Source organism: Somniosus microcephalus, chromosome 7 (assembly GCF_052327205.1).
Source record: "Somniosus microcephalus isolate GS21.2 chromosome 7, FLI_Smic_1.0, whole genome shotgun sequence".
In the NCBI taxonomy this organism is placed as follows: Eukaryota; Metazoa; Chordata; class Chondrichthyes; order Squaliformes; family Somniosidae; genus Somniosus; species Somniosus microcephalus.
The window spans coordinates 131,364,268-131,391,393 of NC_140993.1; the positions used below are offsets into that span (position 1 = coordinate 131,364,268).

General features: G+C 47.0%; 1 protein-coding gene across 3 annotated transcripts in view; it reads left to right on the forward strand.

Annotated features, from left to right (window-relative positions):
• Positions 1-27,126, forward strand: part of LOC147114887 (oxygen-regulated protein 1) — a 265,992-nt gene that overhangs the window by 163,412 nt on the left and 75,454 nt on the right. For all 3 annotated transcript variants that reach the window (XM_085992956.1, XM_085992954.1, XM_085992955.1), the window contains 2 exons: positions 7,239-7,390; positions 25,392-25,470. In XM_085992956.1, coding sequence (XP_085849082.1) covers positions 7,239-7,390; positions 25,392-25,470 — 231 coding nt within the window. The remainder of the gene's footprint in view (positions 1-7,238; positions 7,391-25,391; positions 25,471-27,126) is intronic.

Genomic DNA, 27,126 nt, shown 5'->3' on the forward strand with positions numbered 1-27,126 from the left:
AGGGCGTCATTGACTGCACACATGTGGCCCTTAGGGCACCCCAGCGCAATCCAGGAGTTTTTGTCAACCGCAAGGACTTCCACTCCCTTAACGTTCAGCTGGTGTGTGACCACTAGAAGGTGATTTTGCATGTTTGTGCCAAGTATCCTGGCAGCTGCCATGACTCCTTCATACTGCGCCAGTCTACTGTGCCTCCACTATTCAGTCCGCCAAACAAACTTCAAGGATGGCTACTTGGAGACAAGGGCTATCCCCTGCGCTCTTGGCTAATGACGCCGTTGAGGAGACCAGCCAGCGAAGCTGAGGAGCGCTACAACTCCAGCCACATTACCACCAGATGCATTATCGAGCAAACCATCGGATTGCTGAAAATGCGCTTCAGATGCCTCGATAGATTAGGCGGAGCACTACAGTACTCATCAGCCAGCGTCTCCAAAATCGTCGTGGTATGCTGTGTGCTTCACAACATGGCACAGCGTCGTGGCTTGCCGATTCCGCAGGACCAAGAGGTTCCTCACAGAGCCGCCTCGGATGAGGATGATGCTGAGGATGATGCTGAGGAGGAGGAGGAGGACGGAAACGAGCATCCTGCAGAGGCCCGCCAACCAGCGACACCAGTGCGCGAGAACATTGCTGGGCAGAATGCAAGGAACGCACTCATCCTGGGCAGATTTGCGTAGCCTGGTACATCAAACACTGCAGCCTCACTGCTTCTTAACTGACCATGGACAGTGGCCCATGCCTGCACATTCCTACCTACTTGACCAGCTTGCTCACATCTGCAAGTTATCCTAAGGCCTCTATGTGATATCCCCATTCGCCAAATGACAGACGCCATAACTGCAGCAGTTGCCACCAGATTTTTTATGTACAGGAAACTGATGGCATTAAAACTATTTACAAGACTTTTCACCCAAGTGACTACCCTTGTGATTAGTGATGCTTTATTTTTCTCTTACACGTGCTCCTCGTAGTGGTACCCCTGTGGCTTCAGCAGATGTGGAGGCCCCTTGCTCACTTTCCTGCTGCGCCTGTCTCGACACCTTTAGCGGGCATCCTCTGGTGTGGCGAGCCTGTGAGGGCTCGCCAGCAGTCTGCTGCTCCTGCGGCTGTGCAGGGCTTGAGACTCCTATCTCACTGGGGTGTGGACTCCGGCGGGGCTCTGACCGAGGGCTCTGAAGTGGCATGGAAGTGTGAGCGCGTGGAGAGGAGCCCCCACTTCCTTGAGGTATGCCAACAACCTCCCTCTCATGGGTCAGCTCCCCCTCAGCACCTGCAAGTGGCTGGAGAGCACCTTGCTGCACATCAGGGGGGCCATGGGGACCCGTCTCAGCAATGGAGGTCCTGCTCAGAGGGACTTCCATGAAGGTCTGGTTTCGGTGCTCAATAGATGCCCATCGCTCCTCAAGAGATGCCATTCTATTCAGAGCACTCACCATGTTTTCGATACCCTGGCGACTAAGCTCCTCCATGGCCGCAGCCCTCCTCTCCTCGGCCACAGCCCTCCTCTCCTCGACCGCAGCCCTCCTCTCCTCGGCAGTAGCCAGCCTTACCACGGAGGTAGCCAACCTTTCCGTGGTGATGCTTTCATGCACCAATGACTCCAATAAGGCTCTGCTCATGGCCGCCATGGACTCCTCCATTCGCTCCACACTCGCAGCGACCCTGGAGACAAAACCTGCCAGAGACTCCTGCATCTGTGCATGGAGATCCATCACCTCCTCTCTTGCGGATGGACCCAGAGGCATAGGGTCGACATGCAGCTGAGCTGAGCTGGCAGAGGCCTGCGCCCTCCGATGAGGACTCTCCACTGCTGTCCCTGTCTCCACACTCTGCTGATGCTCACTTGTGAGCTGTGATACACCAGGTGACAACGCTACTCTATGTCCCGAAGGTACCACCGAGGTGTGAGTATCTGCGCTGGTGCTGGGTGCGCTTACTTCTGCTGACGCTGCGCCCTCAGAGGCTGGAGCTTCCTCTGAGGAGTCTGGCTGCAAAGCCTCTTCCTCCTCGGCAGTGGTGACGGGGGCTCCGGATGGTCCTGTGGGGGAATAAAGGAAAGAGTTAGAGACGTGATGCCAAGGCTACTTGCACATTGGATTTGGCAGATGCTCATAAGTCCAAATGATGTGGCTTCAGAATCATATCAGCAACTCATGCTATGTCAATGAGAGAGATGGGGAACTATTCTGTCACCAGCTTGCAGGCTTGCTCCTGTCTCTCCTTCCCCAGCTTCCGCAGCCACGTCCGTCCCAACAATCTCCATCACTCCTTCCTCCCAGGGGGTCAGGTGGGCGATTGAGGGTGGTCCTCCTCCAGTCCTCGCACGCTCTCGTCTATTATGAGCTCTCTTTTCCTGCAATGAGGGAGACAAGTGGAGTTTGAGTGAGAGTGCAGGAGTGAGTGTAGAGATTGCATAGCATAGATACTTAGAAGGAGACAAAGATGGTGTGAGGCTGCAAGACCAAGGGCCCTCCCTGTGTGTTGTCAGTTGTGTTCCAAGCATCAGAGTGAGAGGCAGTGTGAGGGCTGCATGGTGGAATAGTTATGTGAATGTGAGCATAGAGAGATAGGGAATGGGTAAGGGTGCATGGATGTGACTGTGAAGTGGAATGTGGTGGAAGAGATCGCTGAAGCTGAGTGCTGTTGGGGAAAGGCAATGGGGATCAGGTTGAGGGTGATGGAACCTTCGTACTTACTTTTCCTGTGTGGTGAAGGTCATGGAAGCGCTTCCTGCACTGCATCCAGGTCCGACGGGTGACTCCCAGAGAGTTGACCTCTGCAGCCACCTCCATCCAGGCAGCCCTGGTCTCTTTGGGAGGCCTCTTCCTCCCTGAGCTAGGGAAGAGGACCTCCCTGTGGGCCCTAACCCCATCCACCAATATCTGCAATGAGGTCTCGTCAAATTTGGCGGCAGCTCGGCCTCTGCCGCTGGCAGCAGCTGGTGCAGGCTCCTGTGCCATTCTGTCCGACTGGTTGGGAAGCCTGCAGAGGTTGAGAAGCTTGCTGGACACTTTAAAAGCACCACAAATGATGACATCATAATGTGGGGCTTTCTGACTGGAAATGGACACTTAGCAAGGGTGCCCACACGCTGGAAATTAATTGGCCAATTGAGGGAAAATTGCTTGCAGCTGGCTGACCCATTTAGATTCGGGTCAGAACCCGACATTCGGGGAACCCAACAATTCCCCGCACCTTCGGGAAAATCAGGGCCTATGGCTTTGAACAATGAATAAAATTTAGGGTTATGACAGCAGTGGCTTCTTCTGATGCAGTATCACCATGACGATAATAGTTGAGGTGATACGAGTGTACTGTGTTGGCAGTCCTGACGTGTGCACCACAGATGGTGTAGGCACATATCAGGAGAATAGTGAAGGGGCTGTGTTTGAAACTGCTTGCAACACAAACAGAAAGCGAGAGTATGGAATTGTAGTCCTTTGGACTCACAGTTAAAACAAATGAAAGAGTCACAAGAGGGGACAGCCTCAGTTTAACTTGGTGAATTGCAATTTGTTGCAATCAAATGAAATTCCATTTAAAACAAATAGATTTGTATGATGTGGGTTAGGTTCATTACTAAAACAAGCAATCAACATTTGTTGATTTCTGGACCTTAATCCTTCCCCACAACAATGTTCTTCATTTTCCTCTCACCTGAAGGTGTTGACTCTTCGTGGGTATGATTCTGTGGTAGTTCTCCAGTACTTTGCCCAAGTGTTCATTCTTCAGCCTGTGTGAGCCTAAGCAGTGAGTGTTAGCAGTCTGTTAAACCTTGGAGGGCATCACCTTGAGCTTAATCCTGTTTTACACATGCGCATTAACAGCAGATTGAATGAAAGGAACAATAGAAACAGGAGCATTGGCTGTTTTTTCCCTCCCTAACACATGGGTGTTGAGATAAATTGGAGGACCTGTCCTGGCCAAAATCAGCTAACTCAGCATTGAACCTGATTTATATAGCTTAATAATGCAACACTGGGCAATATTCATAAGACCATAGTGGCAACTTCACCTAATACTTCGAAAATAAAATTGGAAATACAATATTGTAATCCATTGATAATTTCTTATGATTGTGAAGACCAAAACAAAAAGCATAGAAATTATATTCCAACAAGTTTCTGCCCCTAATTTGGTTCCTACATGAACATCTTTTGCTTGGCCTCCTCCCAAGGTTAATATAACTTTTGGGTGCTGCATTTCCATGATCTAAGATTCTCCTGGAAATTGCATCAGTTATGTCTCTTAATGGCCAGCAGTAAGTACACCTGCATGAAACCGGCATACTTGCCATACGGGGCTATATGTGGGCCCCACAATACTTTTCTCAAATGGCAATCGATCAAGATTCCATTTGCACATGAGGCGTACCAGCGAGGGAGCAGCAGCGAACTAAATTTTTGGCCATCAGATCCTCAGCCAGACCGACCTGTACTCCCCATCAGAGCAGCAAGGTGGCACTCCGAAGTCAGTGGCATTAATGCTTCAGTAGTCCCATTACTGCCGCGATGTCTGCCCCAATGGATAAATGACCTTCTTGCTGTGATTTGGGGCGCGGTCAAAGACAGGCCAAATGGAACAGGTTCCAACAGAATCCACCGGGTTCTAGTAATCTTCCTATCTGAAGTTTTGAATGTGCTCTGATCAGGCAAAGCTCTGTACCAGGAGCATAAGTTTGTCAAATTTACCCTCACCTGTTGACCCCAGCATAGCACCCCCCACCACCCGCAAAAAAAGAACAGAATAAAATACTACAATAATAAGCTACTAGGGCTATCAAATTGACCTTAGTTGGAATTGAGATTTATTTCGACCTGAGTTTACTCCAGCTCCTCAAACTAAATCTCCGATACAGATCTAAGCCACCTAATGTGAGGTTGCAGTCTGCCATGCAGATCAAGGGGTCTCTGTGCTAAATTCTTTGATAGTTTGTGATGAATAGAAAGCACCTGAATCCAGATGAGTAAAGCACAGTTGGATGATTAACGTGGAGGGAAAGTGGCTAACTTTTAGGGTCTGGTAATGCTAGTGCAATTCTCTAAGAATTGTCTGAACTTATTTCTGTTCTTCATAGATATGATTTGATTTTGACACAGTATTGAAAGCTGGCATTAATGCCATTGAATCACTGGCCAAAACTTGTTAATACGTTACAATTATTTGCATAAAGCTAGCATAACAAACTGAAATTAGCATAGGTAATAGTTTAAAAGGAGTGAGAAATTCAACTTCTTTTCTGTTTTTAAACCACTTTCTTTCCTCAATTCCCATTTTCCTGCCCCTCCATCCCTCACCTCCAATTCCAAATGCAAGTAGTTCAAGGATTTCTCCATCTCTAAGGTCAAAACTGTCCATTCAGCCTCCTCTGCCCTTTTCCTCCCCTTCTCCTCCCTTTCTGTCCCCAATTTCCCTCCAGCCTTCTACCACACTAGACCTGAACTCTTGGCACTTTCCAGTTTCTCCCTCATTTCCCTCAGCCTTTCCAAACTCACCTTGTGTTCCTTTGATCTTCTCCCCACTCTGCTGTTGATCATTCAACTACCCCTCCCAACTCCCATGACATTAACAGTTCCTTTTCCTCTGGCACCTTCTCTTTTTTGTTCAAAACCGCCTTATTTCTAAAACTTCCTTTTTCCTTCTAAGGTCCTCAAGCACTTCATCATCTCCCAGTTCCATGCCCATCTCTCTTGTAACATCCTGTTTGAATCCATCCAGTTCAGTTTCCACCCATCTCACAGCATTGAAATGGCCCTAGCCAAAGTCATGAATGATATTCTCTGTGACTGTGACCATGAAGCATTATCCCTCCTTGTTCTCCTCAGCCTCTCCACAGTGTTTGATGCAGCTGACCATGCCATTCTCCAACACCTTTTCTCCATTACTCATGTCCATGGCACTGCCTTTGCATGGATCCACTCCGACCTATCTGGTGAAGTGCATTTCCAGCAATGGCTTTTCCTCTCTTCCCAGCATCGTCACCTCCAGAATTCTCCCAAGGTTCTACCTGTGGTTACCTCCTCTTCCTCATCGATATGTTGCCCATCGGTAACATCATCCATAGGCATGCCAGCTTCCATATGTATGCTGCTGACATCTAGTTCTAACACTTCACCATTTATCTTGATTCCATTACCACTCCATGCTATTTGACTGTCTATCTGACATCAAGTTTTGAATGAGTCACAACCTCCTCTCGCTGAACATCAAAAGACTATTGGTTTTAGTGTCTGCCATAAATTCAGCTTTCATGTCACTGATGCCATCCCCATCCCTGATCACTTGTTCAGACAAAATAAAACATGTGTGCAGCCTCAGCATTATGTTTGACCTTGATACTTCACATCCTCTACATCACCAAATCTGCTTACTTCTAACTCTGCAACATTGTCCGTTTCTGTCTCACCGCTGAAATCTTTACCCATGCTCTTACTGCTTCATACTCAATTACTTCAATGTTTTCCTTGCTAGCCTCCAATCCTCCATAAATTTCAACTTGTCTAAAATGCAGCTAATCACATCCTATCCCACACGAAGTCTGGTTACTCATTATCCTGTGTACTTGCTAATTTATACCTGTCCCCTTAAGCATCAAATTAAAAGTCTGACCAGTTCTGACGAAAGGTCATCAACCTGAAACGCTAACTTTGTTTCTATCTCCACAGATGCTGCCTGACCTGCTGAGTATTTCCAGTATTTTTTGTTTTTATTTCAGAATTCCAACATCTGCAGTATTTTGCTTTTGTAAAAGTCCTTATCCTTGTCTATAAATCCCTCCATGGCCTAGCACCTCCCTACCTCTTCCAGCCATGCATCCCCTTCTCTCCCATCAACTCACAAACTCTGGCTTTCTGTGCATGCCCACACCCTTTGTCCCCACCATTAATGAGACAGCTTTGAGTCATCTCAGCCATACCCTTCCTAAATCCCTCTGCTTCTTTGCTTCTCTGTCTTCCTTCAACTCATGTTTTGACATAGCCTTTCAGTCACTTCTCCTAACCCCTCTCTCCCATGGCTTCGCATCTGTTCCTCATTTCTCAGAAAAGTGCCTTGATCTTCTAGTGCATATAAGTACAATTTACTGTTGTTTTGGTTCATCCCTAGCTCTTAAGTATGATTGATAAATTATTTGTAATTTGTCTCTGTGCTAATGTTAGAGTTTCTGTTAATTCAGTAAATAAGTTATGAAAAGAAAATTGATGTGCAAGACATTAATCTTAAGTTTTTACTTTCAGTGACTCAGTATGAGATCCTTGTTGTAACTGGAGATCTTTGGAATGGTGGCACAGTAGCTAATGTCTTCATTATCATATATGGCAGAAGAGGTGACACAGGCTCAAGGCAGCTTATCAGATCAAATAATCCATTGAAGTTTCGGAAAGGCCAGGTTTGGAATTTGAATTTTAAAATGTACACACTATCTTACTATCTAGATACTGTGGGCTAGATTTTCCTATTATCAGTAAATAGGTATATTACTGTGATTTTAATTTGGTTATAGTGAGCAAAATGCAATGTTTGTGATTTACCCATCATTTCCCCAATGCTAATAGAAGTGGGGGAAACACCACCACCTCCAATTTCCCCTTCAAGTCACACACCATCCTGACTTGGAAATACATTGCCGTTCCTTCGTTGTTGCTGGGCCAAAATCTTGGAACTCCTTACCTAACAGCACTGTGGGAGTACCTTCACCACACGGATGCAGTGGTTCCAGAAGGAGGCTCAACACCACCTTCTTTCTCAAGGGTAACTCGGGATGGGCAATAAATGCTGGTCTTGCCAGCGACGCCAACATCCCGCAAATGAATTTTTTTTAAAAACTCAGGCTCAAGGAAGAGAGCAGATTTAAAAGTGTGCAGGTCAGCAGTGCTGTAGACACACAATCTGCTGTTTGAAGTAGGATGGTAATGCAAGTGGCAGTGGAAATCAGTGACCTGCTATTCCTTGTATTTTTGCTGTAACAATGACATATGTGCAGCGTAGTGCCGATTTTTAATGAGAGAACTCATGTGCAAGTGATTTCCGCTGCTTTTGTATTGAAACATCACAACATGTGAGTTCCCTTGCTCTTTTTAGCTGGTTTTACCACTCACCCTTAAAAACCCTGTACCGCTCATTTCCATAGTTCTTCCTCTCCCGCTCCCCCCCACCCCTATCCACTGGTGCAGCTGATGGGCAATCCCTGATTTTACACCCGGATATAAGAGGAGCAGCATGCCCCCCGTCACCTAATTTGGATGTATCTGAAGAGCTGGGCACTGAAGAGTCCCCAAAATTTTTTGCTGAATTTCTGCAGTTTACTTGCAAGCTTCCGAGTAATTTTTTTTTAAAGGTTTTCTCAGTGAGACCTGCACTATACATTACTACAGTACTGTCAGTCTCACTACATCCGAGATTTCAACCCAAACCCCCTGCCCACGATCTACATGACTAAGCACCGGGTATGGGCTATCCAATCAGCATACCACTACTGTTTTATAATGGAGGAAGAGGAGCCGCCAAGAGAAGAGGCTATGAGAGTGAGGCATCATGGCAGAGGGCAGCATCCCACTCCCTACTACCCCCTCTCAAGAGAGTGTTCAGGCAGCACAGGTCATACAAAACCTTTCTGAGGAGCTATAATCAGTAGACTGCGCTTCTCCAAGGAAGCTGTAGGCCATCTGTGTGACATTTTAGAAGAATACCTCAAGCCACAGTCTGCATGCACATCATTATCTGTACAAATGAAGCTGAATTTTTATGGATCCAAAGCCTTCAAGTAAGCTATGGAGGGCCTATGCAATAGCCAGGGGCTATAAGGGTCTGCATTCGCCAGGTGACAAATGCTCTTTACTGAAGAGCACCTGACCATCAACTATGGCATGATGCACAGAGAGACAGAGCCCATTAGCTCTACAGCCTCGCTTGTTTCCCTTGGTGGTGGGGGCTATCCACGGTAATCACGTGGCTCTAAAGGCACCAACTTGGAGGTCACTGTCCAACATCAACAGGAAGAAGTTCCACTCGCTGAATGTGCAGATTGTTTGTGATGCAAAGCAATGGACACTGCACGTCAACACAGCATGCAGGAAGCTGCCACGACATCATGCATTGGGCAGAGCACAGAGCACCGCGAGAGAGACCTGAGGAGATTTAAACAGCAGTGGCAGAATCGGCTGAGCACGTAAAACAAACACCGAGGGAATTTGAGAAAGTGACGTCACAATAAACACGGATGTAGGAAGTCACACAACACCAGGTTATAGTTCAACAGCTTTATTTGAAATCACAAGCTTTCGGAGCGCTGCTCCTTCGTCAAGTGAAGTGAAGAGAAGCATACAGGCACAGCTTATATAGTCAGAGAAAACTGCCAGATGATTACAGGTAATCTTTCTAACTGCCCTTTATCACACCTCGGCAGAGAGATAATCACAGCAATCAAAGGTGTGAATGGTGTCCAAACAGGTCAGTCAGGAAAACATTACATCAAAAAACAATGAGGTGGGGTCACAAGGGGTCAAATGTTGCAGATGCTGGGGTCTGTATGAAAAACAGAAAAAAAACAAAAACCTTTGCTGGAAATCACAGCAGGTCCGGCCACATCTGTGCAGAGAGAACAAGCCAACGACGACTCGAGTCTGGATGACTCTACGTCAGGTGGGGTTACATGTAGCGTGACATGAACCCAAGATCCCGGTTGAGGCCCTCCTCATGAGTGCAGAACTTGGCTTATCAGTTTCTGCTCGACGATTTTGCGTTGTCATGTGTCTCGAAGGCCGCCTTGGAGAATGCTTACCCGAAGATCGGAGGCTGAATGTCCTTGACTGCTGCAGTGTTCCCCGACTGGGAGGGAACACTCCTGCCTGGCGATTGTTGTGCGGTGTCCGTTCATCCGTTGTCGCAGTGTCTGCATGGTCTCGCCGATGGGGCATCCTTTCCTGCAACGTATGAGGTAGACAACGTTGGCCGAGTCACATGAGTAAACACGGAGGTGGTGGCGTAAGTTACAGGTAAATATTAATTTAACCTATCTATAACTTAAACTAGACTAAGTAATTAATTAAAAAATATAAGCGAAGTTGATTTAAATACATAGGGGGAAAAATTCAATTGCTTTGCGCCTCCCGTTAGTGCCTTAAGAGGGCGCTAATGAGTCGCAAAGCAACTGGCGCCCGGGCGCGGCGATGTTTGCGCCGCTCGTGAAATTAACTAGACATTTTGCAGCGGCGCAAAACACTACCGCCACGATCTCCTGCGCCCGCAGATCATGACGTCAGTCGAGCGTGTAGCACCCCGGACCGGATATTGAGTGGCGCCCCCTGCCTTTCCACCTGCTGCTAGCAACAACAGGTAGAGGGGAACGTTTTGCAGTCGGGAAGAGACTGGGAGAGCGCTATTTAAAGGCGACCGCTTCCTGCCTTTTTTTGTCGGCGACATTTTTGCACCACGCATTCTGAGAGAGAGAAAGAGAGACTTCTGGAGAGATTCAATGCTGTGTGAAGGAGTTTTGGGATCTGAGTAGCATTTTGCAGGTTCATTTTGATTTGACCTTCCTTGCATCGATTTAGAAGAGACTATGGGGGCTGCACTCTGAGCTCTTTCCCTGGGCCTCTCCATTGTTCTTGCCAGCAGATTTGATGTACAGGTCTCTCCAGGCCGAGATTCAAGGCTGCAATTAGCAGGGTGTGGATGGAGAGCAAGATCAACCCCCCCCTTTAAGAACTGGCTGACGGTGCCAGTGTGTCTGTGTTCCATTGCTGACTGACATCACATGAGCTTCACCAGCGCTCTGAGGTAGCGCCTCGCTCCTCGGCGTTAGCGCCTTAAGAGAGATGTGTAGCACCTGATTTAGCGCTCCAATCACCTCCAGGTGCAATAAAAGCCAAGTTTGCAGTCGGAGGCGATAATTAGCGCCAGGCGCTAATCTTTGCACCCGGCCAATAATTGCACCCCAAATGGGGCGATACCGAATTTCTTTCCCATAAACTTTAATTAATTAAACAAATAAAAAAGGTTTTATAGGGATGGCAGTGCAGGTGGTGTGCCGCAACTGCAGCATGTGGGAATTTGTGGAGAGCATTGAGAGTAAGGCCCCGATTTTCGGCTTGTGTGGGGAATGGTCGGATTTCCCCGAATGTGGGGTTTCTGACACACACAAAAAAGTGTCAGCCAGCCCCACGCAATTTTCCCTCAATTGGCCAATTAATTCCCAGCATGTGGGAAGCCTTGCTAATTGTCTAAATCGAGTCAGAAATCCCCACAGTATGATGTCATCATTCGTGGTGCTTTCAAGGTCCATAGCAAGCACTGCATCATCTGAAGGCTTCCAAATGAACCATACAGGATGGCAGAGGAGCCTGCAGCAGCTGTGGCCAGTGCCAGACCCCGAGCTGCCTTCAAATTCGACGAGGCTTCACTACAGGCATTATTGGATGGGGTTAGGGCCCACAAGGAGGTCCTCTTCCCTAGGTCAGGGAGGAAGAGGCCTCCCACTGAGACCAATGCTGCATGGATGCAGGTGTCAGCAGATGCCAACTCGCTGGGAGTCACCAGTGGAACCTTGGCATTACATCTGTAACTCCTTCCTTTACTCCCCCACAGTACCATCCAGAGCCCCCGTCCTCACTGTGGAGGAGGAAGAGGCTGTGCAGCCAGACTCCTCAGAGGAAGCTCCAACCTCTGAGGGTGCAGCGTCAGCAGAAGTAAGCGCACCTAGCACCAGCGCAGACACTCACACCTCGGGGGGACCTTCGGGACATAGAGTAGTGTTGTCACCTGGTGTTTCACAGCTGACAAGTGAGCCTCAGCAGATACTGGAGACAGGGACAGCAGTGGAGAGTCCTCGTCGGAGGGCGCAGGGCTCTGCCAGCTCAGCTCAGCTGTGCTGCATCTCGACCCTCTGCCTCTGGGTCCATCCGCAAGAGAAGAGGTGATGGATCTCCATGCACAGATGCAGGAGTCTCTGGCAGGTTTTGTCTCCAGGGTCGCTGCGAGTGTGGAGCGAATGGAGGAGTCCATAGCGACCATGAGCAGAGCCTTTGTGGAGTCATTGGTGCATGAACGCATCACCATGGAAAGGTTGGCAACCTCCATGGAGGAGATAACTCGCCAGCATACTGAAAACATGGTGAGTGCTCATAAGAGAATGACATCTCTTGAGGAGCGTTGGCCATCTGTTGAACAGAGAAACCAGATCTTCATGGAAGTCCTTCTGAGTAGGACTGCCAGTGCAGAAACAGGTCCCACTGGCCCCCTAAAGCGCAGCAAGATGCCCTCAAGCCACTTCCAAGCGCTGGCCCCTTCTGGCTTGTGCAGCTTCAGGTGAGTGAGCAGCAGCCTGGTGCTCCTGGTAATCATCCTGCTGTTCCTGATTCTGCTACTGCCACCTCTGCTGTTGGAGATCCTCTAATGCCAGGACGGGAAGGTGCCAAAGGCCTCCCATGCTTCTAGCAGATGCCTCGGTTGAGGAGGTCCTGAGTTAGGGTGGTGAGAGGGGCTTCCCAGGAGCTCACACTGAAGAAGTGTATGAGGCTCCAACTTTCTGCAGCTGCTCCTAAGGCTTCAAATAGTTCCCCAAGCCTTGAACAACAAGGTCCTGCAGCCTGCAAATGCTGCCTCTTTAAATCTCTTCAGCCCTCAGCGACCTGCTGCTGCAAGCATGCAAGCCAGCTGTTTTCACGCCAGCTCTCATCGGCAGGGTTCCCCGCAGGCGGGTTTCAGGTGGGGAAAGCCCCAAAGTCGTAACGGCACGGGAAAATCGTCCTTAACAAGGTGATCATTGGTGATTAGTGCTCCGATGAGCAGTCCTGCCAGCGGCGGGCGGGACTGAAGCGGGGCGCGTGGAAACGGCGGTCCGAAAGTCGGACGGGGCGGGGAATCAGGCGGGGGGGGTCCCGACCCGCTTTTTCCGCGATTTTCGGACCACGGCCGCATGAAAAGCCGCCCGACAGCTGCCCGAAAATCGGGGCCTAAGTGTCTGCATCTCGAAAAACTTCAGCTCAGAATTGTTGAGCTGGAGTCTGAGGTGCAGACATTGTGGGGCATCAGGGAGAGGGAGAGTTACCGGGACACTTTGATCCAGAGGCAGTCACACCCTGTGGGTCTGGTTCCTGGTCAGAGAAATGAGAGTGTGACTGCAACTCAGGCAGGTAAGGGGATCCCAGTTGCTGTGTTGGAGGAGCCTCGACCTTTACATAAGAACATAAAGACGTAGGAGCATGAGTAGTTCATTTGGCCCCTTGAGCCTGCTCCACCATTCAATAAGATCATAGCTGATCTGATCTTGGCCTCAACTCCACTTCCCTGCCCGTTCCCCATAACCCTTGACTCCCTTTACCCTTATCCAACAGATGAGGGCAAAGTCTGCAGGGTGTATGAGCAAACTGACCACGACACCGTGGTACAGGAGGCCATTCAGGTGGGAAGAGTGAAAAGGAATGTTGTTGTGGTAGGGGACAGTATAGTCAGGGGATAGATACTGTTCTCTGCAGCCATGATCGGGAGATCCGTAGGCTGTGTTGCCTGGGTTAAGGATATCTCCTCGCGGCTGGAGAGGAATTTAGAGTGGGAGGGGGAGTATCCAGTTGTCGTGGTCCAGGTAGGAACCAACGACATAGGTAGAACTAGGAATGAGGTTCTGCTGAGAGGGTTTGAGGAGCTAGGGTCCAAATTAATACGCAGAACTTCAAAGGTAATAATCTCTGGATTGTTACCTGAGCCACGTGCAGATTGACATAGGGACAAGCAGATCAGAGAGTTAAATGTGTGGCTCAAAGAGTTGTGTGGGAGGAAAGGGTTTCGATTCATAGGGTACTGGCACCAGTACTGGAAAAAGAAGGAGCTGTTCCATTGGGACGGGCTCCACCTAAACCGGCTGTGACCAGTGTTCTGGCGAATTGAATAACTAGGGCTGAAAATGGGGCTTTAAACTAAAAAGGGTGGTGGGGGGAGGGGTCAGGTGAGAGGAAATTTAGAAATCTAAAGAGAAAAATCAAGGCAATGCAGCAGTGTAGCGATTTGGGTAAAGATAGGCAGAGTGTGACAGGAAGGGACAGGGGCCTAAAACTTTGTAGCCGTTATGAAATCTGCCGGTGCCACCCCGGCCGTGGGTTAACAGCTGCCGAAAATGGTGGTGCGGACAGGACTGAAAAATTGGCGCTGGGGACCCAGCACTAAACTTACCGTATAATGTCCTCCTGGTGGCATTCGTCCCAGGATCAAGCCCCAATGTGGCATCCAGAAGCGGCGCTGCAGCTTCGCACAGCCTCTGAAAGTGAGGCTGTGATTTTGCAAAGCATTGTGGGATCTTAAAAGGGCAATGCATTGTCGTTTTCTTAAAAGGGCAATGCCTTCTGAAATAACAAAAATAAAAATGATGTAAAAATATGCAGTTTTCAGCCCTTACAGCTTAAGGCATGTATACCCTTTCTTAGATGATAAGACAAAAACTGTGCACAGTACTCCAGGTGTGGTCTCACCAAAACCTTGTACAATTTCAGTAAGACTTCCTTGTACTCCAACCCCCTTGCAATAAAGGCCAACATGCATTTGCTTTCCTCATTGCTTGCTGTAGCTGCATGCTAACTTTCTGTGTTTCCTGTATGAGGACACCTAAACCTCTCTGAACACAAACATTTAATAGTTTCTCACCATTTAAAAAATATTCTGTTTTTCTATTCTTCCTACCAAAGTGAATAAACTCATATTTCCCCACATTATACTCCATCTGCCACCTTATTGCCCACTCACTAAACCTGTCTATATACCTTTGCAGAATTTTGTGTCCTCCTCACAGCTTACTTTCCCACCTTGCTTTGTATCGTCAGCAAACTTGGATACATTGCACTCGGTCCTTCATCGAAGTCATTAATATAGATTGTAAATACCTGAGGCCCAAGCACTGATCCTTGCGGCACCCCACTAGTTACAGCCTGCCAACTGGAAAATGACCCATTTATCCCTACTCTCTGTTTTCTGTCCATTAACCAATCCCCTATCCATGCTAATATGTTACCCCCCAACCCCATGAGCCCTTATCTTACGTAGCAACTTTTTATGTGGCGCTTTATCAAATGCCTATTGAAAATCCAAATACAGTACATCCACTGGTTCCCCTTTATCTACCCTGCTAGATACATCTTTAAACTCTAATTTATTTGTTGAACATGATTTCCCTTTCATAAAACCATGTTGACTCTGCCTAATCAGATTATGATTTTCCAACTACCCAGTTACCACTTCCTTCATAATGGATTCCAGCATTTTCCCAATGACTGATGTTAGGCTAACTGGCGTGTAGTTCCCTGTTTTCTCTCTCCCTCCTTTCTTGAATAGCGGGGTTACATTTGCTACCTTCCAATCCGCTGGGACTGTTCTAAAATCTAGAAATTTGGGAGATCAGTCAATGCATCCACTATATCTTGGTCTCCTGATCTGTGGAAGGATATACTTGCCTTAGAGGCAGTGCAAGGAAGGTTCACTAGATTGATTCCTGGGATGAGAGGATTGTCCTATGAGGAGAGATTGAATAGATTGGGCCTATACTCTCTGGAGTTTAGAAGAATGAGAGGTGATCTCATTGAAACATATAAGATTCTGAGGGGGATTGACAGGCTTGATGCTGGGAGGTTATTTTCCCTGGCTGGAGCGTCGAGAATGAGGGGTGTAGTCTCAGGCTAAGGGGTAGCCATTTAAAACTGAGATGAGGAGGAATTCCTTCACTCAGAGGGTTGTGAATCCTTGTAATTCTCTATCACAAAGGGCTGTGGATGCTGAATCGTTGAGTATATTCAAGGCTGAAATAGATAGATTTTTGGACTCTAGGGGAATGAAGGGATATGGGAATCGGGCGTGAAAGTGGAGTTGAGATCGAAGATCAACCGTGATCTTATTGAATGGCGGAACAGGCTCGAGGGGCCGTATGGCATACACCTGCTCCTAATTCTTATGTTCTTAAACATCTTGTAGCATTCAGCCATCACACAGCTATTCAAGGAGCTGAATGGACGGATAGATCCTGGGGGACAAAGCATATCGTATATTTTCTAAAATGACGATTCAGGTGCCTGGACAAGTCAGTAGGTGTCTTCCAGTACGTGCCAGTTGGGATGTCAAAAATAATTGTGGCCTGCTGCATACTTCACAATTTTGCATTACAAGCAAGGCTCAGTCTGGGCATACCTGGCAAGGAGGCCATTGCACCAAAAGATCCTGAGCTGCAGGCCCCGGAGCCCGTGGATGATGCCTGCTCAGATGTGTTGTCACTTGAAGCTGTCAAGACTGTCAGAGGGTGGCTGATTACAGAGGTCTTCAGTACCTAATTACCTTCACCTACAGAATGCAGCTTTCTCACCTTTTCCTACACTTGCTAATAAAGATTATCTGAAACCAATACCCACCCAAGCACATGACAACACATCAGTCCTCTTTGCTCTGATATCACTATGCCAATTGTCATCACCTGGGTGAATAAGTATACACTGAGTGAGTGCACCCTTTCCTGTATGACTGAGCTCGATGATTAACAAACCAGAGAATAATGACTCAAAGTTTGGAGGCTTTACGCCACCTGTTACCTGCAAAAAATGGTGGGTTCCATGGCGTCCTCCATTTTTGACGTCCCCATTGCGCTGCTGGTAAATAGTACCACCCTGCAAAAAAAATGGTGGATTGGTAACATCGCACACCGACTTGACGTCACCACACCCAACTTCAACCCTAGCGTTGAGTTCAACGTTGGGTCATAACCACGCCAGAGAAACCCAGCGTGCAAATAGACTGTCGGAGGCGCTGTCAGCCAAAGGGACACACACATCTTTCAACTAAGTTTGCATTTAAACTTTTGGACTGGTTTTTTTTGATTTTATTAAAGTAGTGGCTTACTGCAATAGATGTTAAAAGTTTTTTTAAGTGTGTAAGAAGTGCTGCTGGACTCTTGCAAAGCTTCGGATGATAAAGGAAGGCCTCTGAGTAGACAGAAAATGCTGGAAATACTCAACAAGTCAGGCAAAATCCATCTCAGGTCAAGATGCTGCCTGCCTTTCTGAGTATTTCTAGCATTTTATGCTGTCATTTCAGATTTACAGCATCCGCTCGCAGAGGGAAGAGGAAGAAACAGAAGAGGAGGAAGCCAAAGAGGAGGAAGCAGAAGAGGAGGAAGCAGATGGAAGAATGCATCCCAGACAGCCCCTTTGTGGCCGGGATATCTGGGATGGAATCATCCGCCTGCGGACCCAGTGACAACAACCCCAATTCCCCTTCCAACATCAGTCCCACACCTTACCTTCCCTCTGTTACTGACCATCACTGGTCATGATGCTGAAATAAAAGCCACCACAAAGCAGACTTTCCAATCCAACTTTATACACCTATCCATCCAATATGATAGCAAGAAATCAACTCATCACCTTTATGCATTCTCTTAGTGACTGTCTTGTGTGTGCCTTTGCCTATCCTACTGATCATGTTATGCAGTGCTACCCCAGTGGCTGCAGCATGGCTGGTGGAAGGCTGCTGACTTTCAGTGGGGGACACTGCAAATGGCCTTGCTGGTCGACCTTGAGAAGCTGGTGGCTGGGAGTGTCAAATTAATCTTCCATCTTCTTCTTCCCCTTCTTCCTCCTCCTCCTCCTCCACCTCCTCCTCCTCCATCTTCCTCCTCCTCCTCCATCTCCATCTCTTGGGTGTGTGAAATGAGGAAGGCACAAGGGTAGAGTTGTGGTGAGGGGAGGGCGGGAAAGCCGGAGAATAACGTATGAGGATACCAGCATCTTGTAGCCTTTCAGCCCTGCTGTTGGCCAAGGGCTCAGCCATGCTCCTGCCAAAAATGACCTGCACTGTCTCCTCCAAGTGGGTGAGCTGAGGCTAGGAATGGGAAATGTACCTTGTGATTGGTACAGATTGTTGGTAGGTGACTGATTGGGGACAGGGAGTTGTGCATTGAGGAGTGTGTGAGGCTAGTTATGAAGTTGGTAGGAGATGGCTTTTGAAGATGCATTCACTGACCTGGACCACTGGTCTGAGGCCATGAAGCTTCTTTGGGCACTGGAGCCAGGTGGTGGGGTGACACTGCTGGCAGTGACAATTTTGGTGATGTGGTCCCACATCCTTCTTTCTGGAGGGCCTCCTGGCCCCTGTGGGTAGAGGACCTGTCTTGCAATGTTGGCCCCTTGCACAAAGCTGGACTGCTGAGTGTGAGACCCTGGGTGCCCCTTCCCTGGTTTGCTGAGCTATTTGTGTTAGTGCTGAAGCACTTTTCCCATTTTTTGAGTTTCGGAAGGAAATTCAGCTTTGAGTGCTGAAGAATCCCATCTGGGACTTCGTGTTAATGGTAGTTTTTTATTGAATGGCAGTGACGTAATAAAACTCACTACACTCTTGGTTTGTGCATAAAGCAAGGCTTTAATCAACTTGTTTCAGAACATGGAGGTCTAGTTGTACTTCACTAGTTCCTTGTCTTACAAAATGTCCCTGGAATGCTGGGGCCGACGCCCGAGTATTTATACTCCTTGGACAGCACCACCAGCTGGCCGCCCACCATTATTTCACGAGTAGTTTCTTGATGAATGATGAGATTTATAACAGGCAGTAAGGGCTGAAAGCTGCAATTTTCAATGCATTGTAATTTTTATTAGTTTTGAACGCATTGCCCCTTTAATTCATAACCCTTTTAATTGCCCACAATGCCTTGCAAACTCCACAGCCTCACTCCCAGAGGCTGTAAGAAGCTGCAGCGATGACTGTGGACGGGAACTTCGGGTCGGAGGCGTTGCTCCATATGTTAGCACTGTCCTACACGTCACCAGCACTAGGCACGAATTTTTGCCCAGTAGCACTGTGGCCATTTTCAGCGGCCGTTAACTCGAGTTGCCGGTGACACCGACAATTCTCTTGGTGTACACGAATTTTTCCCCCTAAGTCAACGTTAATACAAAAAATGCTAAAATATAAGCAAGTCTCCATAGAACAGAGTAAGTGTACATTGAAGCTTAATGCAGTGGCCAAAGGCAAACAGGCCTCCATCAAAAGCTTAGAACAGAATAAGTGCAAGGTCAAACCATAGTACAGTTATGGCAATGTACAGCACAGCCTCCCTAAATAACTGCAAAAAAATTAAGTGCATTTGAACTTGACATGATCAATGGACAGATGCATCCAAACAGTCACCCTACTGTTTCCTAACATTGTGCATTCCCCTGGTGCCTCGATTTGTCTTTCTATCAGCTATGCTGGTGCTCCGTCAACAGTGCCATGAGGGCCAGGAAGGTGGGAAGGGGTGGGCTGCTGATACTGGACTGAACAACAACTTGTATCATAAAATGTCCCAAGGCGATTCAGAGTAGTGTTATCAAACAATATTTGACACCAAGCCACGTAAGGAGATATTAGGACAGATGACCGAAAGCTTGGTGAAAGAGGTAGGTTTTAACATAGAAGATAGGAGCAGGAGTAGGCCATTCGGCCCCTCGAGCCTGTTCCGCCATTTAATGAGATCATGGCTGATCATCCAAATTCAGTACCCTGTCCCTGCTTTCTCCCCATATCCCTTGATCTCTTTAGCCTTAAGAAATATATCTAACTCCTTCTTGAATATATTTAATGAATTGGCCTCAACTGCCTTTTGTGGTAGAGAATTCCACAGGTTCACCACTTTCTGGGTGAAGAAATTCCTCCTCATCTCAGTCCTAAATGGCTTACCCCTTATCCTTAGGCTTTGACCCCTGGTTCTGGACCCCCCCGCCATCGGGAACATCCTTCCTGCATCTAGTCTGTCCAGTCCTGTTAGAATTTTATAAGTTTCAATGAGATCCCCTTTCATTCTTCTAAACTCTAATATAAGCCTAATCGACCCAATCTCTCCTCATACGTCATTCCTGCCATCCCAGGTATCAGCCTGTTGAATCTTCGCTGCACTCTCTCCATGGCAAGAACATCCTCCCTCAGATAAGGTGACCAAAATTGCACACAATACTCAAGGTGTGTTCTCACCAAGGCCCTGTACAACTGCAGCAAGACTTCCTTGCTCCTGTACTCCAATCCTCTCGCTATGAAGGTCAACATACCATTTGCCTTCTTAACCGCCTGCTGCACCTGCATGCTTACCTTCAGCGACTGGTGCACAAGGACACCCAGGTCTCGTGGCACTTCCCCTTTTCCCAATCTATTGCAGTTCAGATAATAATCTGTCTTCCTGTTTTTGCCACCGAAGCGGATAACCTCGCATTTATCTACATTATACTGCATTTGCCATGCATCTGCCCAATAATCCAACATGTCAAAATCATACTGGAGTTTCTCTGCATCCTCCTCACAGCACACATGCCCATGCAGCTTTGTGTCATCTGCAAACTTGGAGATATTACATCTAGTTCCCTCGCCTAGATCATTTATATATATTGTGAATAGCTAGGGCCCGAGCACCGATCCTTGCCGTACCCCACTAGTCACTGCCTGCCACTCGGAAAAAGACCCATTTATTCCAACTCTTTGCTTCCTGTCTACCAACCAGTTCTCTATCCAAGACAGTACCTTACCCCCAATCCCATGTGCTTTAACTTTGCATGCTAATCTCTTATGCAGGACCTTATCGAAAGCCTTCTGAAAGTCCAAATACACCACATCCACTGGTCCTCCCTTATCTATTCTACCAGTTACATCCTCAAAAAATTCCAGTAGATTAGTCAAGCATGATTTACCTTTTGTAAATCCATGTTGACTTTGTCAGATCCTGTCGCTGTTTTCCAAGTGCTCTGTTATTACATCTTTTATAATGGACTCTAGCATTTTCCCCACTACCGATGTCAGGCTTATAATTCCCCGTTTTTTCTCTACCACCTTTTTTAAATAGTGGGGTTACATTAGCTATCCTCCAATCCATGGGAACTGTTCTAGAGTCTATAGAATTTTGGAAGATGACCAGCAATGCATCTACTATTTCTAGGGCCACTTCCTTAATACCCTAGGATATAGATTATCAGGCCCTGGGGATTTAGCGGCCTTCAATCCCGTCAATTTCCCTAACACCATTTCCCTACAAATACTGATTTCATTCAATTCCTCCCTTTCATTGGACCCTATGTTCCCCGATATCTCTGGGAGGTAATTTGTGTCCTCCTTTGTGAAGACAGAGCCAAAGTATGTATTTAATTGGTCTGCCATTTCTTTGTTCCCCATTATAAATTCCCCTGATTCTGACTGCAAGGGACCTATGCTTGACTTCGCTAATCTTTTCCTCTTCACATATCTATAGAAGCTTTTACAGTCAGTTTTTATGTTCACTGCAAGCTTACTCTCATAATCTATTTTCCCCTCTTAATGAATCCCTTTGTCCTCCTTTGCTGAATCCTAAACTGCTCCCAATCCTCAGGTTTGCTGCTTTTTCTGGCCAAATTATATGTCCTCTCCTTGGATTATATGCTATCCCTAATTTCCCTTGTTAGCCACGGTTGAGTCACCTTTTTTGTTTTATATTTATGCCAGACAGGGACGCAGCATCATAAAGGAGGAGAGAGGTGTTGAGAGGTGAAGTGGCTTAGGAGGGAATTCTAGCTTTGGGTCAAGACAGCTCACAGCATAGCCGGCAATAGTCGTGTGATTAAAATAGTGGATGTGGAAGAGGCCAGAATTGGAGGAGCGCAGAGAGCTCGGAGGGTTGTAGGGCTGGAGGAGCTTACAGTGATAGGGAGGGCTGAGCCCATGGAGGGATTTCAAGACAAGGATGAGAATTAGAATTGTCATGGAACTGAAGTGGTGCTCAACTCATGGCAGCTGGCACTTGGCATGAGGCTGCTGCTGGCCACATCTCTGGAGGAATCTCCTGGGCAGCCTGGTCTCACCTGACAGATTTCAATAGCATAGTGCTGTAGAAACATAGAAAAATAGGAGCAGGAGTAGGCCATTCGGCCCTTCAAGCCCACTCTGCCATTCAATATGATCATGGCTGATCCTCTATCTCAATACCATATTCCCGCTCTCTCCCCATACCCCTAGAAATCTATCTATCTCCTTCTTAAATATATTCAGTGACTTGGCCTCCACAGCCTTCTGTGGTAGAGAATTCCACAGGCTCACCACCCTCTGAGTGAAGAAATTTCTCCTCATCTCAGTCCTAAATGTCCTAACCTGTATCCTGAGACTGTGACCCCTCGTTCTCAACCCCCCAGCCAGAGGAAACATCCTCCCTGCATCCAGTCTGTCTAGCCCTGTCAGAATTTTATATGTTTCAATGAGATCCCCTCTCATTCTTCTAAACTCTGGTGAATACAGGCCTAGTCGACCCAATCTCTCTTCATACAACAGCACTGCCATCCCAGGAATCAGCCTGGTGAACCTTCGCTGCACTCCCTCTATGGCAAGTATATCCTTTCTTAGATAAGGAGACAAAACTGCACACAGTACTCCAGGTGTGGTCTCGCCAAGGCCCTGTACAACTGTAGTAAGACATCCTTGCTCCTGTACTCAAATCCTCTTGCAATGAAGGCCAACATACTATTTGCCTTCCTAACTGCTTGCTGCACCTGCATGTTTGCTTTCAGTGACTGATGTACAAGGACACCCAGGTCCCTTTGTACATCAGCATTTCCCAATCTATCACCATTTAAATAATACTCTGCCTTTCTGTTTTGCCTACCGAAGTGGATAACTTCACATTTATCCACATTATACTGTATCTGCCATGTATTTGCCCACTCACTCAACTTGTCTAAATCGCCTTGAAGCCTCTTTGCATCCTCCTCACAACTCACATTCCCACCTAGTTTTGTGTCGTCAGCAAACTTGGAAATATTACATTTGGTTCCCTCATCCAAATCATTGATATATATTGTGAATAGCTGCGATCCAAGCACTGATTCCTGCGGTACCCCACTAGTCACCTCCTGCCACCCTGAAAAAGACCCATTTATTCCTACTCTCTGTTTCCTGTCTGTTAACCAATTTTCAATCCATGCCAATATATTACTTCCAATCCCATGTGCTTTAATTTTGCACACTAACCTCTTATGTGGGACTTTATGAAAGGCCTTCTGAAAATCCAAATACACCACATCCACTGGTTCTCCCTTAGCTATTCTACCAGTTACATCCTCAAAAAACTCTAGTAGGTTTGTCAAACATGATTTCCCTTTCATAAATCCATGTTGACTTTGTCTAATCCCGTTGATATTTTCTAAGTGTCCTGTTATCACATCCTTTATAATAGACTCTAGCATTTTCCCTACTACTGATGTTAGGCTAACTTCCTTGTAGTTCCCCGTTTTCTTGCTCCCTCCTTTTTTAAATAGTGGGGTTATATTTGCCACCCTCCAATCTGCTGGAACTGTTCCATAATCTATAGAATTTTGGAGAATGACAACCAATGCATCCACTATTTCCATGGCTACCTCTTTCAGTACGCTGGGATGCAGATTATCAGGCCCTGGGGATTTATCAGCTTTCAGTCCCATTAATTTCTTCAGTGCTATTTTTTAACGAATATTAATTTCCTTTTATTCCTCCTTCTCACTAGACCCTTGGTTCCCTAGCATTTCTGGGAAGTTATTTGTGTCCTCTTCCGTGAAGACAGAACCAAAGTATTTGTTTAATTGTTCAGCCATTTCCTTGTTCCCCATTATAAAATCTCCTGTTTCTGACTGTACGGGACCTACATTTATCTTCACTAATCTTTTTCTTTTTACATACTTGTAGAAGCTTTTACAGTCTGCTTTTATGCTCCTTGCAAGTTTACTCTCATACTCTATTTTTCCTCTCTTAATCAATCTCTTGGTCCTTTTTTGCTGAACTCTAAACTGCTCCCAATCCTCATGCTAGCTACTTTTTCTGGCAACTTTATATGACTCCTCTAATGGGAAGGCCAGTCCTGGCATGTGCTGCTGTTCTGACAGGTATCATCAGACACTTGCGACTACAACTGCCATCTTCCACTTGGCTCTGGGTCTGCAGTCCTAGTCATCAGCTGGATGATTGGTGTGATGGGAGCCACCAATCCTTGTGTCCCAAAAGCTGGTGGTGAGTCTACTGGGTCTGAGAGAGCACATCAGCAAGGAGAAGGCAGCCAAAGTTTCCTACCTTTTAGCGCTGGACACAATTGGCTGGAATTTTCTGAAGTAAGAGCAGATTGGTTGGAGGTGTGGGGGGAAATGTAAGTTGAAAAAATGTGAACCCTGACCCCCAGCCTGCCTCTAATCTGCCCACTTTCACGTTTCGCTCGGGGGGTGGGGGACGGTGGGGGGGGGTGGCTGCCAACCCACTGCAAAGAGGCGGGTTAGCAATTTAAATATTATAATGAGGCCCGAAGCCTCTACTTTAACCTGCTTTGCAGGTTTTACTGCAGGCGGCTGGGGATCCCGGGGCTCGGGATTCCTGGCAGTTGCAACGAGGCAGCCTCAGCCTCGGGGAGCAAGTCTTGTGGGCCAGGAGGAGCAGGAAAGCTTCCTCCTCTCCCCCCAAGCTTCCCCACCTGCAGCCTGACCCTTCCCGGGTTCGGGGAGCCGACCTCTCCAGGAATCGGGCCTGGAACACCCCCGCCCCCCAGGATTGCGATTCGGCCCTGGGGTCAGGGATCGGACAGCCCCTCCCTGGGGGATCGGACACCCCCCCCATCCTGGGCCCAGCACTTCGCTGTTGCTGCGGTCTCCTGGTCCGCGTTCCCCACATGACTGGAAGCCAGCCTGTCAATCGGGCTGACTTCCGGGCGGACAACCTGCCCCTGACGGCGCACGTATGCTGTGGAATTAAAACTCCACAGCGTGCTGGGAAACCCGACCTTCCAGGTTTCCTGCTGGGTGGTGCGGGTGGAACCCGGGAAAGTCCAGCCCAATATGTTTTGGTGGCTAGAAAGCATTAGATTCCCATACAAAAATTGACCTATTGAACAAATATGTTCTTTTAAATATGGCATTCTTATGCTGTGGCAAGGTGCCATAATGAGTTTTCTCTCGGTCACCAGAGACAGGCACCTCAGTTGTGCTATAATTGGAACAGGTGCACACCAACGTCATGCAATTACCCCTGATCCAAGGATTTGGGACCGGGTCAGTGGTGCATACCTAAAAGTCTTTCCCCAGAATTTTAGCCACAGCAATTCTAAAATGGAACAATTTGCTACATGTTTACCAAAAGGCTGGTCTTATCTCCATCATAATGTGTTATTTGTCTATCTCAGGAATCCCTTGCAATCCATAAAGTTTGTGCTATGTCCTTAGTATTGAAAAATCAGGGGAAAGTTAAGGAAGACGATTCTGTTACTCAGACAACAAATGGCAATTTGTTAACCAGTGGTGGCTTTAGAAATGGTGAATCATGTGTTTTATTATGCTTGTATTACTTTCAAAATGTATTATGATTGATTATCTATATTTTAATTTTCTTATGATAGTATGTATAACATATTTCCATTTAATTCGTTATAGACTGATATCTTCTCATTGAAAGCTGTACACCTTGGCAAGCCACAAAAGCTTGTCATTGCCCATGATGGTTTAGGTGCAGGTCAGAAATTTTGCTTGGTTTTAAATTTTTAACTTTGACAGGTGTTTGTATTTCTATCAGACGTAGTTTGCAACTGGGCAGTCTCTCTCAGAGAAGTCAAAAGGATGGCTGGTGTTCTTCTGAGATTTGGGCTTAAAAGCAGAGAAGTGTTTCAATTTTTTGAAGTTGCGAGGCATTTAAATTAATAGGGCATTGGATAAGATCATTCACTAGAAATGTAGTACTATTTGTTTAGAGGGAAAAGAGGCAGGTGATAATAAAACTTACAGGTAAGGAACAACAGCCCAGTGGTTATGTTACTGGATGAGTAATGCAGATGCCTAGACTAATAATCCAGAGAGCTCAACCTCCCCCCCACCCCCCCACCACCACCACCATGGCAGTTTGAGAATATAAATTCAGATTAAAAAATCTGGAAATAAGAAACTGTTTTGTAGTAAAAGTGACCACGAGGTTGTCGTAAAACCCCACATGGTTTATTGATCCTCTAGGAAAGGAAACCTGCGGTCTGGCCTTTATGGGACTCCATTTCCACATCAATGCTTAACTGCCCTCTGAAGTGGCCTAGCAAGCCACTCAGTTGTATCAAACTATGAACAGTTACTTTAACACCATGGTACTACTTACCACAAATAACTTTCAACGTGCAGCAATTTGTATAGAGTTTTTTGTTTCTTATCATTCTGTTTCCCTTTGGTGACTGTGCATTCTGTCATTAACTCTTTTCTGCTGCTCCATCTAGGGGCAAACTGAACGATAGGGATGCTTAGAGGTGTTTAGCTATGCTGTAGGAACATTAGCCTCTTGAGAACAATGTGGCCCAGGTTTTGGGGCTGCAGATTATAATTTTACAGCACAGAAGCATGCCATTCGGCCCAACAGGTCTATTCGCGTGCCTCCTCCCGCCTTACTTCATCTCATCCTATTATCCTTCTGTTCCTTTCTCCCTCATGTAGTTATCTGGCTTTCCCTTAAATGAACCTATGCTGTTCGCCTCGACCACTCCATGTGGTAACAAATTTCACATTATCAGTACTCTCTGAGTAAAGGAGTTTCTCCTGAATTCTTTATTGGATTTATTATCTTATATTTATGGCCAATGTTCCCTCTAAAATGTTGCTGTTGTGCACGGCCAGTTTTTACAATGCGTGGCACCTTTAAATTTTTTGCAGCGGCTGCGCACCTGCAGTATTTGAGGGCTTGTGAGCGGTCTACATGGTACCTTCAAGATTGCAGCGCGCACGGCTTAAAGGAAACATTGTTTATGCCCTCTAGTTTTAGACTCCCCCACAAGTGGAAACATCTTCTCTATGTCTACCCGATCAAACCTCGTCATAATTTTAAAGATCTCTATCAGGCCACCTCTCAACCTCTTTTCTAGAGAAAAGAGCCTCAGTCTTTCTTGATAGTTGTACCCTCTCCATTCTGGTATCATCTTTGTAAATAACATTGGCCCGTATTTTCCGATCGGAGGTTTCCTGCTTGCGGAAGCCTCCGATCTGGAAAAAATCTACACCCTTACCTGAGGGCTCCGGAGGTCCAGACATTTCTGCTCCTGGGCCTATCCTGGTCTGCGCGTGCAGAGGCCCAGGTATCCCAGGGGCGCATGCAGTTCGCAAGCATCCCTGGGATCACGGCCATGGGGAAACCAATGAA